General features: G+C 37.2%; 1 protein-coding gene across 3 annotated transcripts; it reads right to left on the reverse strand.

Annotated features, from left to right (window-relative positions):
• Nucleotides 1-2,083: 2,083 nt before the first annotated feature.
• LOC137603695 (carbohydrate sulfotransferase 15-like) lies at nucleotides 2,084-15,870 on the reverse strand. Of its 3 annotated transcripts, none has more exons than XM_068327391.1 (9): nucleotides 15,652-15,866; nucleotides 7,732-7,808; nucleotides 7,215-7,376; nucleotides 6,141-6,477; nucleotides 5,029-5,166; nucleotides 4,321-4,477; nucleotides 3,944-4,100; nucleotides 2,596-2,743; nucleotides 2,088-2,476 (listed from the first exon to the last, which is right to left on the reverse strand). In XM_068327391.1, exons 3-9 carry the CDS (start codon nucleotides 7,305-7,307, stop codon nucleotides 2,286-2,288), a joined length of 1,221 nt encoding a protein of 406 aa, XP_068183492.1. In that variant the 5' UTR covers nucleotides 7,308-7,376; nucleotides 7,732-7,808; nucleotides 15,652-15,866; the 3' UTR covers nucleotides 2,088-2,285. The 3 variants fall into 3 exon arrangements, with proteins under 3 accessions (XP_068183490.1, XP_068183492.1, XP_068183493.1); XM_068327392.1 differs by having other exon boundaries at nucleotides 7,728-7,808; XM_068327389.1 differs by having other exon boundaries at nucleotides 2,084-2,476; nucleotides 7,215-7,808; nucleotides 15,652-15,870.

Raw genomic sequence — 15,870 nt, forward strand, 5'->3', positions numbered from 1 at the left:
GAAGTAGTCTATATCTGGGGCGGCAGTGGCTCAGTGGTAGAGCTGGAGGTTCCAAGATTGGCGGTTCGATTCCCGCTCCTGCCCAAAAACACTCGGAGTGTGAGCTTACAGTGGCAGGTGTCAGCTCACACTCCAGAGCACTGCCGTAGCGCCCTTGAGCAAGGCGCCGTCCCCCTCACAAGCTGCTCATTTTGGTGCACCATAAAGCGGCTGCCTGCCACTCTTCCTCCCACTGCATGCTTTATGGCCCCCTTGTGCGTGGTTGTGAGTATTACAGGTGCATGTACAAACTAATATGCATGCGTGTGGTTGATCTACTAACATACTAGTGTGCATTCTTAATTTCCCTTCGGGGATTATAACAGTATATAAAATAAAATTAAAATAAAAACTATATCATTGTATTTCCAGAAATTTGGGACGCTGTGCAAAATATGCATTGACATATTCAATAATTTAAAGAACAAGGACACTGTACATTTAATGGAATTGAGCACAAAGACAGTATCAAATGTTTAAAATGATCATTTTCATGATGCTTTTTTTTAATCTAAATGCTCTTTTTGAACATAATGGTAGTAACACTTTTCAAAACTACATTATGATGGCCTGTTTTTGTTTTTTTATTGCAGTATATGTTGAGCTGTAGTGTTTAGTGCCCTGTTGTGATAAGTTGAAGACCATGATCATGATCATGAATGACATCATATTTGAATGAATTTTTTGAGGTGTCTAAAATGCTAGTGTAACAGTATTATAGAGTAACATGATGTTTAATCCATTCCCCAGTCCCACAGCAATAACCCCTCTTCACACTGTGTTTACATGTACAACTGTGAAACACAGAGATGTTCAAACATATTTCCATGAGACAGAGAGAAGTAACAAATCCTCACTTTTGCAAAAGTGCAAATAGTAAACTTTTGCTTCATAAAGGTCTTACGACATAGTTGATTGATTGTGCAATTTAAGTACGTAAATAAGTTGACTTTTTACTGAGTGATCTCCTGCTGACTCAATGACTTTATGATCCTTTAACATATCAGCTGTTTGTTTACACAGTGACTAAAAGTACATGTGTCCAGTTTATTTGTTGTTCAAACAGGAACACCAATAACAATTTAATCAATGAAATAAGTTTACTGTGCAGGGAAATAATTTCTTGTTTAGAGCTTCACTTTATGTAAATACAGATTCAGAGTAGCATAGCATTTATTATTCATTATCTATCCATATCAAATTGTGTTTTTCCCAATAAGTATGTCCTTTTGTGTCAGGACACATACCTTCCCTTCAAATATGGATTGTGTAACATTTTCTTAGACTTTTCATTGTTATTTTCAGTGACGTGCGGTGAGGTTCATGGTTGGTGAGGCACTGATCTCATCATAATTAGATTTTACAAACATATGGACCTACAGTGTAGCTTATTCACCATTTAATTATCAACAGTGAGTGGGTTATTTTTAAAGTCTCAGAGCACAATTATTAGAATTATTTACACGTACAAACTGTAAGACACAAATGAGCTCATTTGATTAAAAAGTACGTTATGTTGTTACCTACATGTTTGTTATAGGTTACGTTTACTTATAAATGAAGTCCATGCGCCGCTCCTTCTGGACCAAAGCAGCGAAAAAAATTATATAGTAAGGCAAGGCAAGTGGAAAACAAATGAATGGCTCTAGTTTACTGTCACTTCTTCTACTGCCGAGGAAGAAGCTAAATTAGAAATATAACCATTTAATTTATTTCTTCCATTTTTCTTTTTTTTTTCTCTCATCATGGCAGGTGACGTCGTGCCTCACCTGCCTCCCCCGACCGCACGTCACTGGTTATTTTATTTTAGTATTCAAGATAACAATAATGGATTATGGGAAATGGAAAAAAATTCAAAATATAAGAGCCAAGTTCAGATCCATTCATTATGTTATTCAACATGGCCTATGGGCCGCTAATGTGGGTGCATTGTTGTACATAATATGGATTTAAGTAATTTATGCTGATAATTGTAGTGCATTTTCTGGATTTTTATTCAACAACATTAAAACTCATTTTCAACACTGTAAAAATATCAAAATAATATGAAAAAATAAATTCTCAAGTCTCAGACTTTTTCACTATGATCTAAATTTAATGAGCTTTTACTCACATTCATCCAAAACCATAATAAATATCAACAACCAAAACCCATACGTATATTCAGAGCATCATATAATTCCATGTAAAACAATGTCACTTTTGCATGAGTGTTCACACTATAAGTTTATGTTTTTCATGTGCATTCATGCGTTACTCCAGAGGAAGGCCTTGTTGTCCAACACACTAGCCAGTTTATGGTTAAAGGGCTGGTGAAATTCCCTGAGGAGGTTTCTGGTGGCTGGAAGCATTGGACCCAGGGTGACGTCCTCCTTCCGCCTGCTGTTAGACGTGGGCATATTGATCAGTGTTGCCATTTGTTGCTCTGAGAGAGGATCTGCAAGGAAGTTAGGAGTTGGAGATACATTCACAGCCATGAGGATATGGTCGCTTTTGCCTGATATATAGGTTTTCATTATGCAACAAGCACCTTATAGTAGCTTTTTGGTCACATACCCAAATCCAGAAAATCAAAAACTTTCTTCAATGTCCCATTAAGGTTGGCTGCGTAGTCCTCTAGTCGAATAACTAGAATCTGCTCCTTGTGGAAAACTGTCAGCCAGTCCAGTAGGTAGGCCACATACATTCCCAAAACAAACCTCAACTGTGGAGAAAGGTCAAACTTGGTCAGTGACGTAAGTCGCTTTTGGTGAAACTCCTTTTTTAGCTGCTTTTTCAAAGGTCAAAAGGGGAACTTTCTTTTTATGAGAGAATGCCTCATTAAAGTTAACAGCACAGGTGTAGTTGATAGAAATAACACATAGATGAACAGTGACAAAAACTAAAATGAATTTTGCCAATAAATCCATTGAAGGCAAAACATAAATGATTGAATATATAAATGTTTTTCCTTAGAGTCAAAATCTGATATTTTAAAGCCTCCTGACTCTGATCATTTACTATAATTTTGATTTTTGACTATCCTGCTGATGTAATTACTTACATACCTGTAAGGATAATGCAGAATACAAGAAGCCTTAGTACCACAATTAATAGGATTTAAAAGCAACAAGTAACTTACGTAACAGCTTCAAGATCAAATTATCAGTGAATTAGTGAGTGAAAATATTTTTCAGTGTCGTGTGTAGGTGTTACATACAGAAACCAAACTGTTGGCACATGATTTGTTCAAAAAGCCGTGATTATGCACATGATTAAAGAAATATGATAAGAGCAAATACACAAACTATCATCAACTGCATTAGTGTAGTAATTTTTTAATCATAAATCACTTAAGCCATTGTTTAATTTCCTCTCATTAAATGGAAAAAGTAACATGTAATCCAGATGCACTAGCGCTATGATGCCTCAAGAGGGCACCACTGTACCACAACAGGAATAACAAATTTGTCAGTATTCACTATCACAAATGCAATTTCATTTACAGAGCCCAAATCTTGGTCATACTCCATAAAGAAATAAATGGGATAATTGTGAGTTTTTTCATGATTAAAGGCTTTCAGATTGAGCAGATATGATTTTATGAATCTCTCAGAATCACAGTACTGGGCCCTACATGTTGTGATAACTGGTGATGTTACAAAACCTTAACCTCACCCCCAAGGGAGCGCTGGCTGATAGGATGTATATTATACTAAGTGACAGAGCAGATAATTTCTCATATTTTCTCTGCTCAGAATGAAACATATGTCAGAGTAGTATTATATATTTGTAACCACATTTAAGACAAATAGAAATTCTCAATAACAAATATGTTTAGATGTTTTACATACTTTTAACTTATATAAAGTTATAGAAGTTTCTGCTAAGTAGTTTTTCAAATGAAAGTGTTGCTTGAACTAACCGGCATAGGTTCAACAAGACTGGCGTTATAGACACATGTACGAAGTGAGTTCTCCAACAAGCAGGACTGAAACCACTGTACAGACTCCACAACCCTCTGATGGAAGTCCTCTGTTGACTTGTTGCCCCTTTGAAAGTACAAGTAATCAGAATAAAGCCTGTGAACAGAGAAACAGAAAGGTTTCAGCTGGAATTACAAAAGGATTTTTACTGGATAATAATAATAAAAGAGTAGTAAATTGTGTTGTTAATTGGTTTTACATACTTCTGCAATTGTAAATGACAAGGGAAAAATATCAGACAATCCAAGCAAACCACTAAGGAGAGAAACATCTGTGTTTATAGCGACAGATGCGAGGCTGGATTTCTCTATTGTACCTCTCTACTGGATCTCTTAGTATGATGATGATTTTGGCATTTGGCTGGACTGTGTGGATGAAGTCCTGGGCCAGGAATGGGGGTTCTGACTCATCCTTGTCTTTACGCAGGTTGTGCAATACTCTGTTGTCCCACATAGTGGATGCACTCGCTTCACCTGTAAAGAAAGGCATGGACAACATTGCCATGCATGACCCCTTTTAGCAAAGGTTACATACAGGGGTTTTAAGGATTCACACTCCCTGAAGATCAATACTACCCAAAGAAAAAAAGAATCAGGTCATTTGGTGCTTGTTTAAGAGGTGTCCCTTTCTTGAAACTGAAGGAGCCAACTTCATTTATCTTCACACATTCAGTGTGAATAAAGGTGAGAGTAACAGTATCCAGGGGCACTGGAGGTTCTGTATGACTTTGTCAGGACACTATGCTGATCTGAGCTCAGAGCACAGCTAGAATGATTTGAGTACCACTGTGGGTCTCCTGAGGTCAGAGCCATAGAAAATCCTGCTGAGTGAGGCCTGGCAATAAAAGGCTACAAAGAGGCTGTCATTTCAATCACAGAGGATCAAATTGTTTCCCTGTTTCTTCAGAAAATGCTAAATGAAAGCTCCAAAAGCACAAGAATGAGTTTCTTTTTATCAGATGAACAGACAATAATAGCAACCAATCCTTCCCAGTCCACATTCAAACACTTTAACATGTGCTCACCTGTTATGAACTGGAGTGCACGCTGGTCTCCAGATGAATGTCCTCTGATTACTTCTTGGATGTTGTGGGCTGCCAAGTCAAATAAATCCAGGTAATCTTCCAACGGAACCCTTTTCTGACTTTCTACAAGCAGAGGACCTGCACCAAAATTAGACTAATCAATCTTTATCCAGTCCTTCGAAACAAAAGATTTGGTCATGTTTAAAAGAATCCAAAATCTCTTTGACTCCTTTTTGCATTCTTATGAATAGCGATAGACTGGCATGCATAAAAAAATAGAGCAATGCATTATTCAATTTTTCTTTTCCTAATCCCATTATATGTAACAGTTCCACAGAAAAAGCTCTCCAGCAATGATAATAAAGGGCAAAGTTTATTGTGCAGAAGCAAGAAAAGGCCTTTAGCTGCGGTATACATTTATCAGACATAGTGTAGAATTGTTTTTCCAGCTTAAAAACTGGCAATTTATAAGTACGTTGGCAATGATAGTAAAAAAAATATTTATTCATTTATTGAGCTTACACTGAAATAGCCTCCAAAAAGGACACAACAAGGCTGATATGAAAGGGTGTTTACTGATTTCATATTTTTACATTCAGAAAGCCTAGAAAACAAGTTCATGATCCAGAAGGTGTTTCACTGCCTGGAGTCATCCTTTCCCAAAAAGTTTGGCAATATGTTTAATTATTTATATTTGACGCAAGTGCACAGTACTATCACTTTATCCTGTTTATTTAATTACTTTAAAACACTTAATTTAATTGGGGATAAAGTAACCAATTATTGCAAAACCTATTAATCTGATTATTTTTCTCAAAAATTACTGGGTCAATAAAAAAGAAGAAAGTGAAAACTGCCCTTCCTCTGCTATCACTGAGAAGAAGAGAAAAGTCAGTTTAATATAAGATCAATGCTGTAAGACCAGGAGCAGAAAATTCTCACATTAGTAAAATTGAGCTAATGGGATTGTTTCTTGCCTGCAGATATGACTGTAATACTTCTGAACAATTCAGTTCACAGCTGCAGCTACTGTTGAACCAGACAGCTGTCTTCGACAAACATTTTCCTAAATCCTCAAAGCATTTCAAAGCATTATCCAAATGATGACTTACCGAAGCGTTTCCTGGTCCACCAGTGTGGCTCTTTCAACGTGTTAAACTTGACCTCTGGATGCAGAAGCAGCCTGTGGTACAAATCAGTCGTTCCACACTTTGGTTGGCCGATGATGTAGAAGAAGGGCAAGCAGCGTAGACGAAACATCTTGCCATTTTGATAGTGTAAGCGCTGGCTAAAGTTCATCCTCAGATGGTCACAGACTGCTCTGAATTTCCGGGAATGCAGCCTGTAGAGGTTCCTCCTGTACGGCTTACTGCTGGATGCGTTGTACTCCTTATACCAGCAAGGGCTCTTGATGCCTGGTAGGAATTGACGAGGAAATACAGAGAACAACTGCAGAGAGGAACCAAATGACAAAATAAAGTAAATTATAAATACTACAGAGTATTATTATTATCACTAAACATTTGTTCTGGACTGATTCCGAATTATATTACATACCACTTCATATTACAGAGAATAGAATTCACTTTCACATTCACTTCATTTCACTTACATTGTACACACAGATTCTTGTGATCTAATACCTGTACGCATCAAAACAGCCATAACTTATAGCCACATGACATAATTTAGCAGTTTTAAAACTGTTGCATCATCACCTTCACTCTTCTGCACACATCTTGTGTTGTGTTGAACTGTAAACACAGATATTCGTAACACTAACACAGAGCACTAATTGGTGTTTATCTGACTTTTTCTGACTCATTGATGCAGCATCAGACTTGCTGATGCATTCAGTCCTTTACACTGCAAAACTACATAAGATAACATGGAAACAAAACATGAGAACATACACTAAATAGAGAAATGATGTTGTACATTGGGACATAACAGTTATTTCACAGCCGTACAAACAGAACCCACTACTTTAAATCAGCACCTCTGTTACTCTCAGAAAATATTGGTCATTATGAGCTTCATCAAACAGACATTTACTGTCAGGCTGATTGTAAGGTGTTAGTTGTTGGTCTCTACCCACTGATGTATAATTCCCCATTATAATTCCATATTTGTTTGATCACTAATGTACCATAAAAACAAGTTACACCATTTTTCTACAAACTTACATGGGAGTCCGTTTCGAAGATTTCCTTTTCATCAGGCACCTTTCTGGGTGTGTAATCCAATTTGGATGCAATAATCTTCACCAGTAGTTTCATGTCTATTGAATTATTTCCAAAGGAAATATCTGTTGATGCTGTACTTGTCAGGACAACCACAGGTCTGAACTGAACAGGCAGGAGGGTGCAAAAAAGTCCTTTATTATTCCACGTTATGATATAGGAAGCAATGATGACAAACGTTACTGTCAAGCCCATCAGAAAACTGAGCACTTTTACTTTTGACATACTCCAAGAGTAAGTTAGCCACCACATGGGAGCCACTTTGTCATCCAGATGTGTATTCCTAAAATACAAAAATGTCTTGACCGGTGTTTTGCCATAGTCCATAGCTGTGGTCAAACTGCGGAGGCTGTAGTCCAGGTGTTTCCCATATTTGCAGTCTAATGGTGACATACTAACACAGAAGCAGAGTATGTAGAAAAAACAAGACTGAAGATTATTCTATCAAAACTTCACCTACAAGAGGTTGTGTATCCTAATTTTTAATCTGCAGGTCATCATTCATCTTTTTTTTCTTCGTATCTTCAGCAAGACTTCCTGCAAACCAGAAACAGATGTTAAAACAGAACATTGAGGGGTTTTTTTCTCCATACTTTCATTTTCTTTTTGCCAAAAGAGCAGCAAAATTAGTTTCCTTTGAGGTCTTTCACTCATCCCCAAGGACACTGGCATGAATATTTTTAGTATTAGGGTATTTCAGAAAGCTGCTCCAGGACACCAGCATGTGAATTTCAAACTATACTTCCTTCAATAGCACAAGTCAACAATAAAACTTTTTGAGTCTGCTGTACAGTGTGTGTGGTCTGCTGGATCAAGAGCCCTTTCTTTATGATGGAGCAACATTGTACATGAAAGAACAAGTGCTATGAAGAGACATTCAAGGTCAGAATAATAGTTACCCTGAAATTCTAAACTAAAAACACATGATTATTCAATGCGACCTAAAAATCTGCTAAGAGCTCTGTTTTTTTAACATGGAAATACTATTTTAAGATTTAAGGTTTTCACAGAGAGTCCTGGGTCAGGTATTGATACAGCTGGGCTTGTGGGGTAACAAATTTTAAAAAATTTAATTGCTCAGAACTCTTCCTCTTTCTGTGATTCATTTCATTTCTTGTCATTGCATTTACAGATTTCACAATCCCACTGGACTGTTTCAACACAAAAGTGGTTATGTTGATATATTCCCAGAAAGACATGTTGGGACATCACCGAAGGTTTATGGAAAAGTCCTTCCATATTACTCACCTTAGATGAAGTGAATTTCTTTCATGAAAGTAATTCAAGCAGTAATACTCTGCTCATTATTAGCAAATGATGAACTTTGATCCAGATGATAATTTGTTCTGCCCAGATAGTGCAGCCATCTGTAAAGTGATTGGCAGGTTGGAATCATACCTGAAGGGTCAATCTGTACTTTACCAATTACTTAAGTCTTCAGTAATATAGTGCTGTGACAAGCCTGAGGAGGATTTCAGATGTTACTGGCCGTGATGAGGGAGTGGGGGAGATGTGGAAAAACTAAAATGTCCATCCTCTCTATGTTACAACTCAGAGGATATTTTTAACCGCAACAAAATTTGGGTACAGTGCTAGGAAGATAATCTTGTGCAGGGTCTCTGATAGATCATTGGAATGTTGTAAGATCAGATCCAACTAAAAGACTCCTAGACTATTTATGTGTTCACTTCGCTTTTGTTGCTAGATGCTACTCAACAGCTGAACACTTCCTTGAAGAAACAGGAATTTTCAAGAAATCATTCCAGTGTGTGCGTGTGTGTGTGTGTGTGTGTGTGTGTGTGTGTGCACGTGCGCGCGCATGTGTGTGTGAGTTTGTTCTAAACAGTACTTTCAATGCTGTTCTTTTATTCTTACAGACATTCCCTCAATTGAGTCTACATCCAAGTTTGCACTGGTGCCAACTCACTAAGTCTGTGTACAAAGAGCTTTTAAAAAGCCAATAAGAAATCCGTCACACCGGAGGCCTGGAGGATGCCATGCAGTTAGACTGGGTTGTCGTCATCAGTGTTCTCAAGATAGCAATCACTTTTGAAAACTCTAGACACAGGAAAATTATTCAGAGTGAAATTAAAATGGTTAAAATCTAATGATAAATAAGTTTGACACTGATTTATTCATTGGGCAGCCTGGATATATGATAAGTTCTTGTGATGTGTCCAGACCAACAATGGTTTTTCCAAGCCAGTGACGCCACTCCTCCAGTGGCAGCTTCATCATCAGGAGTTCCCTGCCTCCTATGTTGTATTTGTGATATACAGGAATAACTTGTATGACATGAAGATGCAATGGTGCAGCTTCTGCTCTGGGCCAGGGAGGTTTAGCTACTCTACTGAAATCCTTGATGAAGTGTGAATAAAAGTTTGGAAAGCCTAGACACCACGGGATCTGTTAGTGGTTCCCTGAGGTTGTTGCACCACTGTTCAAATCAGACCTCAGTGATGATAACAGTAGACAGAGATGGTCTTGTTAAAATGTGAACTCAGACTAGAACAATACTTCCATGGTTTTTACTAATTCATTGATGTACAAAGTCCTATGCAGGCAGCTCTTTTTGAAGGTACACTATCAATGGAAGTTGGCTATCTAGTCCAACGTTATGCATTATTTACATAAGCATAAATTTATTTCAGATAATTGTCTGTTGTCCGTTCTCTGTAACTATCAATCTATTATTCTGAAAGGATGCTGTCTAGTTCAGGGGAGAACTTAAGGGAAGAACATAAAGGTGTCACTGAAAGTCAAGGGTAAATCATAGAGTGGAGAAAAGAAGCAGCAGTAAGTTTGAAAAACAACAGGGAAGACAGCTTTAGATCTCTTTGGTCTAAAATCGATCCATGGCAGGAAGCAAACAGCGTGTGGGATTGACTGAGAGAAAAACTCCATCATCAAAATCGTGCTGACTTGAAAGAAAACCCTGCATTCATCAAAGCATAAGATACAATTGTCATCCCAAAAGCACAATATAGAAAGACTGATCCAGGGACAAAGCTGGAAAGGGATGTCTCATTGTTAATGCAGCATTTCAAATGTGAATGTGTCAAATTAGCGTCTTTACATGATTAGATGTTACAGACTCAAAGCTGGACATCTATAAGCATGGTACGTCATTGTGGTTCTTTCTTGCAGCCATGTTGGCAATACAGAAGATTAGAATGGTACCAGCTGTTATGGCAACCCTTATCTCTTGTGTTGTGTCTCGTGTGTCTTCGCTCATAATAAATATTTACCTGGCTTTGTTGTATGATTGCCACTGTGGGTGTGTAGGACATTCACCTTTATTAGGAAGTTTTATAACGATGATCACACGCATTGCCAACAAACACACCTATCTAAAAAATGTATATTGTCATTCAACAGCATTCCTCAATGTATAGAAAGTAGAATTCCTTATTCTGATGTTTCATGCAGTGTCCATCCATCATTTTTTACTGAACCCTATAAAGGCTTCAGTATGCAGTGCATACCAACTTATCAACAACACAACAGATCATAAAAGCCAAAGAGCTTTTGTAGACAAAATTTCAAGTATCAACATAATGAAGAAAAGATCATGCACATTGTTGCTAAACCCGTTTAAGAGAATGCATAATCAGTTCCAAAAGCCAGCACTTAGTATCTTACATATTCTTGGCCCTCCATAAACATATTTCAATCATGTCCTCATGTTTATAACAGTGTAAACACATTCTGACCTTTTACAGTCCGTACTGTGACTGGAACTTGGCGGAATCCCAATGCCTGAAAATTGGGAGGCACCATTGCCACAAAAGGAAATCAAAAAGTCTCACTTTTGTCGGGGAGTCCAAGCAAAGGCAGAAAAAGCAACTGGAAGTCAACATATTTTGAAAGACAAAAAAGGAATTATTACACTTTTATCGAGATTGTTTTTTCTGACCTTATTCACATATAAAGGATGACGTTTTGGGTGTAAATCTATCAGCTGCTATAAAAAGACAAATTTCTCAGGAAGTGGGATTCATGTGTCTTTTAATGCTGAACTAGTACTCCATTATTTTCCAGTTCCCACTGTGAGAAATACAGAGCAGGTAAATTTTCTGTTACTGGAGAAAGATGTTTGCCTTCACAGGAATCTGACTTCTTAATCTGTTTAACAAGCAGGAATGCTGAAGCAATAATACAATAATAATAATTCAGTAATAGACTAAACAAAACCGTTTTGTTACAAGTAAAGCACATAAGCCTCCTTTTAAAGAGCTGCCAGGTCCCTGCTGACCACCTGAACATCTGGACTGCAGTTGGGCTCCTTATATTACTGTATATTACGTATGTATGTGAGTGTATATATCTACATGCATATATCTCAATAAAAATAACAGGTTGACTGCTTTAGCAGTGGTTTAAAATCAGCATGATACTAATAATACACAGAGAATATCTGATATTTCTGTCCCACTTTATATTGCGGGCAAACATTACAAGAATATGAAGAACAAGTATTGTTTAGTGTTTTTATACCCATCACAAGGCAACCAACATTGTCAGTCTCTCCACTGTATATATCTCTAACTTATTTGATGGTTTTTTTTGGCTTATTCCAATTCATTTTGCTGGTATTTGACAAAGGTCCAACGATCATAATCCATCACAGATCTTATTATTGTCATATGCAGTCCTCAGAGCTTAACAGTATGCATCCAACTTCTTTTCCTACAGAATTTGTTTGTTTGTTTTCTACAGAAACCCTACATTTCCATCCATAACCCCTCCCATGTATTGCTCTGCGTACTTTCCGAAGTACATATTTCTTTTTATTTCCTCTTTGCTAGACACTTCTTCCTCTGAGAATCTGCATGCTTACATCTGTAATCATCTTCTGCGCATGCGCGAGCAGGCTGCAGTTTCCTCTGCTCAGAGCGAGTTTGTTTGCATAATTTTGCGTTTTTTTCTATGTTTCTGCGTGTATTTTTCTAGCGTAAATTTAGATTTTTTTTAATGCAATTTCCTCCGGGATTAATAAAGTATCTATCTATCTATCTCTGGCATATTCCTGTTAGACTGCTATTTCCTCCTTGAGTGACACATTTGTGTATTTCCTTCTGTCTCCAACAACCCTCTTTATCATTTCCAATACCACTTACAGGTGTTGTTCTTAATATGTTACAGCAAACATATGTCCAACTCCTCTTTTATGTACCGTCCTCCTCTCTACGGAGTATTTCTTGTGCTTTGAAACTTTCCATCTGCTTATCTATGTTGTAAACAACTGAGACTGTATTCCATGTATTTATATTTCAGTCTTTATTTTTAATTGTTATTACAATTTAATTTGTTATTTAATTACAATTTATACCAGATTTGTTTTGTTCATATTGTTTTGTTCAATATAAAACAAAACCACCATCTACTGGACATCACAGATGTCCAGTAGATGGGTGGAAGCCCAGCCTCTGATATCATGTTGTGATACCAGCCAGTCTAAAAGCTGTGAAATAAAAATTATTCCGGTTATATTTCATCACTTTTGTTTTTTTCTGAAAGGAATTAGACAAACGTACTCCTAATTATTCTTAGTGGAGGCAACGTAGATCATTTTCATAGAATATATTTGTAGAATTAACTATTAATAAATTGAAAAATGTCCAATATGCAGCTGTTTACTCAATCAAATTCATATACAGGGGGTAAATGCCCTGATTTGTTTTGTAATAGTGAAACTGTAAGTTATCTCTTAGACATTCATTGTTCTCATCTTTATGCACAACCTTTTATTCTATAGATCACGTGTCAAACTCAAGGCCTGGGGGCCAAATGTGGCTCGCCATATTGTTTTATGTGGCCCGCGAGAGCATAAAGGGTCCGAGTGTCTAAAGAAAAATAGATCAAAAGTGTGCTTTGAGCAAAACTACATTTCCCACAATTCAGTAATCAAGCCCATTTAAAACTGACAAAACCATTTTGAACAATTTTAATGTCCTACTTTGTGTTTGACGTTATTTTTCTTTATTCTCTTGGATAGTTTGATTGTTGATTGTTGGATTATGTGGGCTTCAAAACCTGACAAAAGGATTTATTTTATAACATATATATTATACTTATATTTTTTTCTGTGCCACTTTAATGTTTTTAACTGGAATAAGTAATATATTCAGAGTTATTTAACATTAGTTAGATTTATTTTACATTACATTTAGTTACATTAGTTACATTTACAAGTTACATCTGGCCGCTTGAGGACAGCCATGATGCTGATGTGGCCCTCGGTGAAAATGAGTTTGACACCCCTGCAATAGATCATCTTTTTATAACTTTTAGTGGATGTCAGAGGGTGCAGGAACACTTCAGTCTTCAAAATGTGATTCTATCATCAGAGCTTGATTTTGGATTCGGAGTTGTGGTTTTCATATTTACCAATTTTGTGCAAATCTGTGGAGTTGAAACTGAGAATGACCATGTTTAGCTTGTTGCACTAATTTTAAAATGCATGTAAAATTCTAATTTTAAAAAAAAAGTATACCTCCATGTACCATAACAATATATAATTACCAACATATGCATTGATTGCATGTGGCTATGTCCATTAAGTGCATAAACTGAAGCCAACAGCTAAAAACCTTGAAGGACAGAAGTTGTCAAATTACATTTTTAAACTGCTGTGAAGGACAAAAACCACATCATCACATGGATTACAAAATCAATTTGAAGAATCAATCATTGGCAAATTATTCAACGAGGGAGTGACTAATACAGATAAGTTGGATGTTGAATCTTTTGTTCTTTAACAGTGCTTGTTAAAACACTGGAGAGACAATCTTCCATTACTGGAAAATGCAGTCATTTGATGTTGGAAAACAACCAACTCTAGAAATAGAAACACTGAGGTGTTGCCAGAACCTTAAGTATTATACAGTCCTCCCACATTCCTAATGTGCTCTCTTACAGAATCACTTTCTTCCATTTGTGGTTGATCCCCAGAGTCAAATCCAAACAATCTAATATGAATAAAGCATCTCCTCTCCCTCTCATAGTCTTAGCATTATCTAATCTTTAGAACTGACAAAAGGACAATGGATTTGACCTATCACCAACCCCAAGGCTTTTTCCTGCAAATGGCAGTCTAAAACGTCCTTGCCCAACCAACAAGGGAAACTACAGGGCTGTGTGCAGCAGCCAGAGCAAAGGTCAACTCGGGTATAATCTGTGGACAAGAAGAAGTCCTACAAACTGACACTAAATGATAAAACACAACTTTAATGATTCATAATCTGCTATGGGTTCCTAGAAGAAGGTTTGAAACTCAATTCTGCACTTTCTCTGTCTTTCAGTATGCGTGGGCAGCACAATAACAAGGACAATCAGCCTCAGAGCAAGCACCCCTCAAGGCTGTGTGCTCAGTCCGCTACCATTCACACTGCTAATGCACAAGTGTATTTCAAATACGGAATCTAACCTCATCACTGCACATTTACCAGGATTGCTGTGTATGTATATCTTCAGTGCCATTACAATTCACTGATATGTACCCCCAACATAAAAAAAAAACCAGTGAATGTCAGAACCCGAACAATACGGTTCTTCTGCAACGCATGAGACGTTCCTTCATTATACTTTGTGTACGGTTTGAACAACAAGAGTTGAGTTGAAATGAGTGGTCTAAATATGATTTATGTACCTCTCAGAATCTCAGCTCTGCAATCTGTGCAAAGCTGCAGTCCTTTAGTAGCACAGGAAAACAATGGAGGATATTCAAATTAAATGCCAGACAGAATCTGGTATTTAGAAATAGTATTGACAAGTATTTGCACAAAAATTTGAAACCAAAGCCAGAAATTATATATAAAGCGAACACATACTTAAAGGTTTGGTTGGGACGCATGTGAGAAAACATTTAGGCAAAATGGAAAGAATTGGCAAGGGAAAATCAGTCAGAAACAGAAACAGAGAACGCTGATGTTTTTGTTGTAAAAAAAAAAAAGGAAAAAAAAGAAAAATCAGATTTATTATTGAAAGAGAAATAAAGAATATTTTGAACATGTATAAAAATGTTTAGAAAGGAATGTCTGTGCCGCATATTGCTGTCCTGCTTCTTGCCAAATCTAAGTGGATTTTTTTTAACCCAGTTATTAAATTGAATTTGCTCGTCCACTGAAGCAGCATTCTCACTATCATTAATGTGAATACACCGAAACACCGCAGTGTGTTCATACATTTACCTACAAATACTTTGTGATCTAACGCACCAAACTTATTCTTTTTCAGTTTGTGCGAACCATTCTGATTCAGACTTGTTGAATGCCTTCAATTATGGAATTAATCTTCTCAATCACACTGTCAATACATTAAAAAAAAAAAAAAACAAGAACAAACAAACAAGAAAACCATTGATGGTGTAGTAACTCACGGTGGAGTTGAGCCGATCTGATCCATGCGCCTCTTGCCGCTCACGAGTGACGACGATCCCCCGTCGAGGCGATGAAAACGAACCGAAAGTTGTCTGTGTGACACTTTACGTGAAGTAAACGCACGGACACGTCCTCTGCATGAACAGCGTACATGATGACGCGCGTAGGTTGTAGCGATCCTTGACTTTACAGCCTCCACAGCCCACCGAGCTCCCTTC

The sequence above is a fragment of the Antennarius striatus genome, chromosome 11 (genome assembly GCF_040054535.1).
Source record: "Antennarius striatus isolate MH-2024 chromosome 11, ASM4005453v1, whole genome shotgun sequence".
NCBI classification, from domain to species: domain Eukaryota; kingdom Metazoa; phylum Chordata; class Actinopteri; order Lophiiformes; family Antennariidae; genus Antennarius; species Antennarius striatus.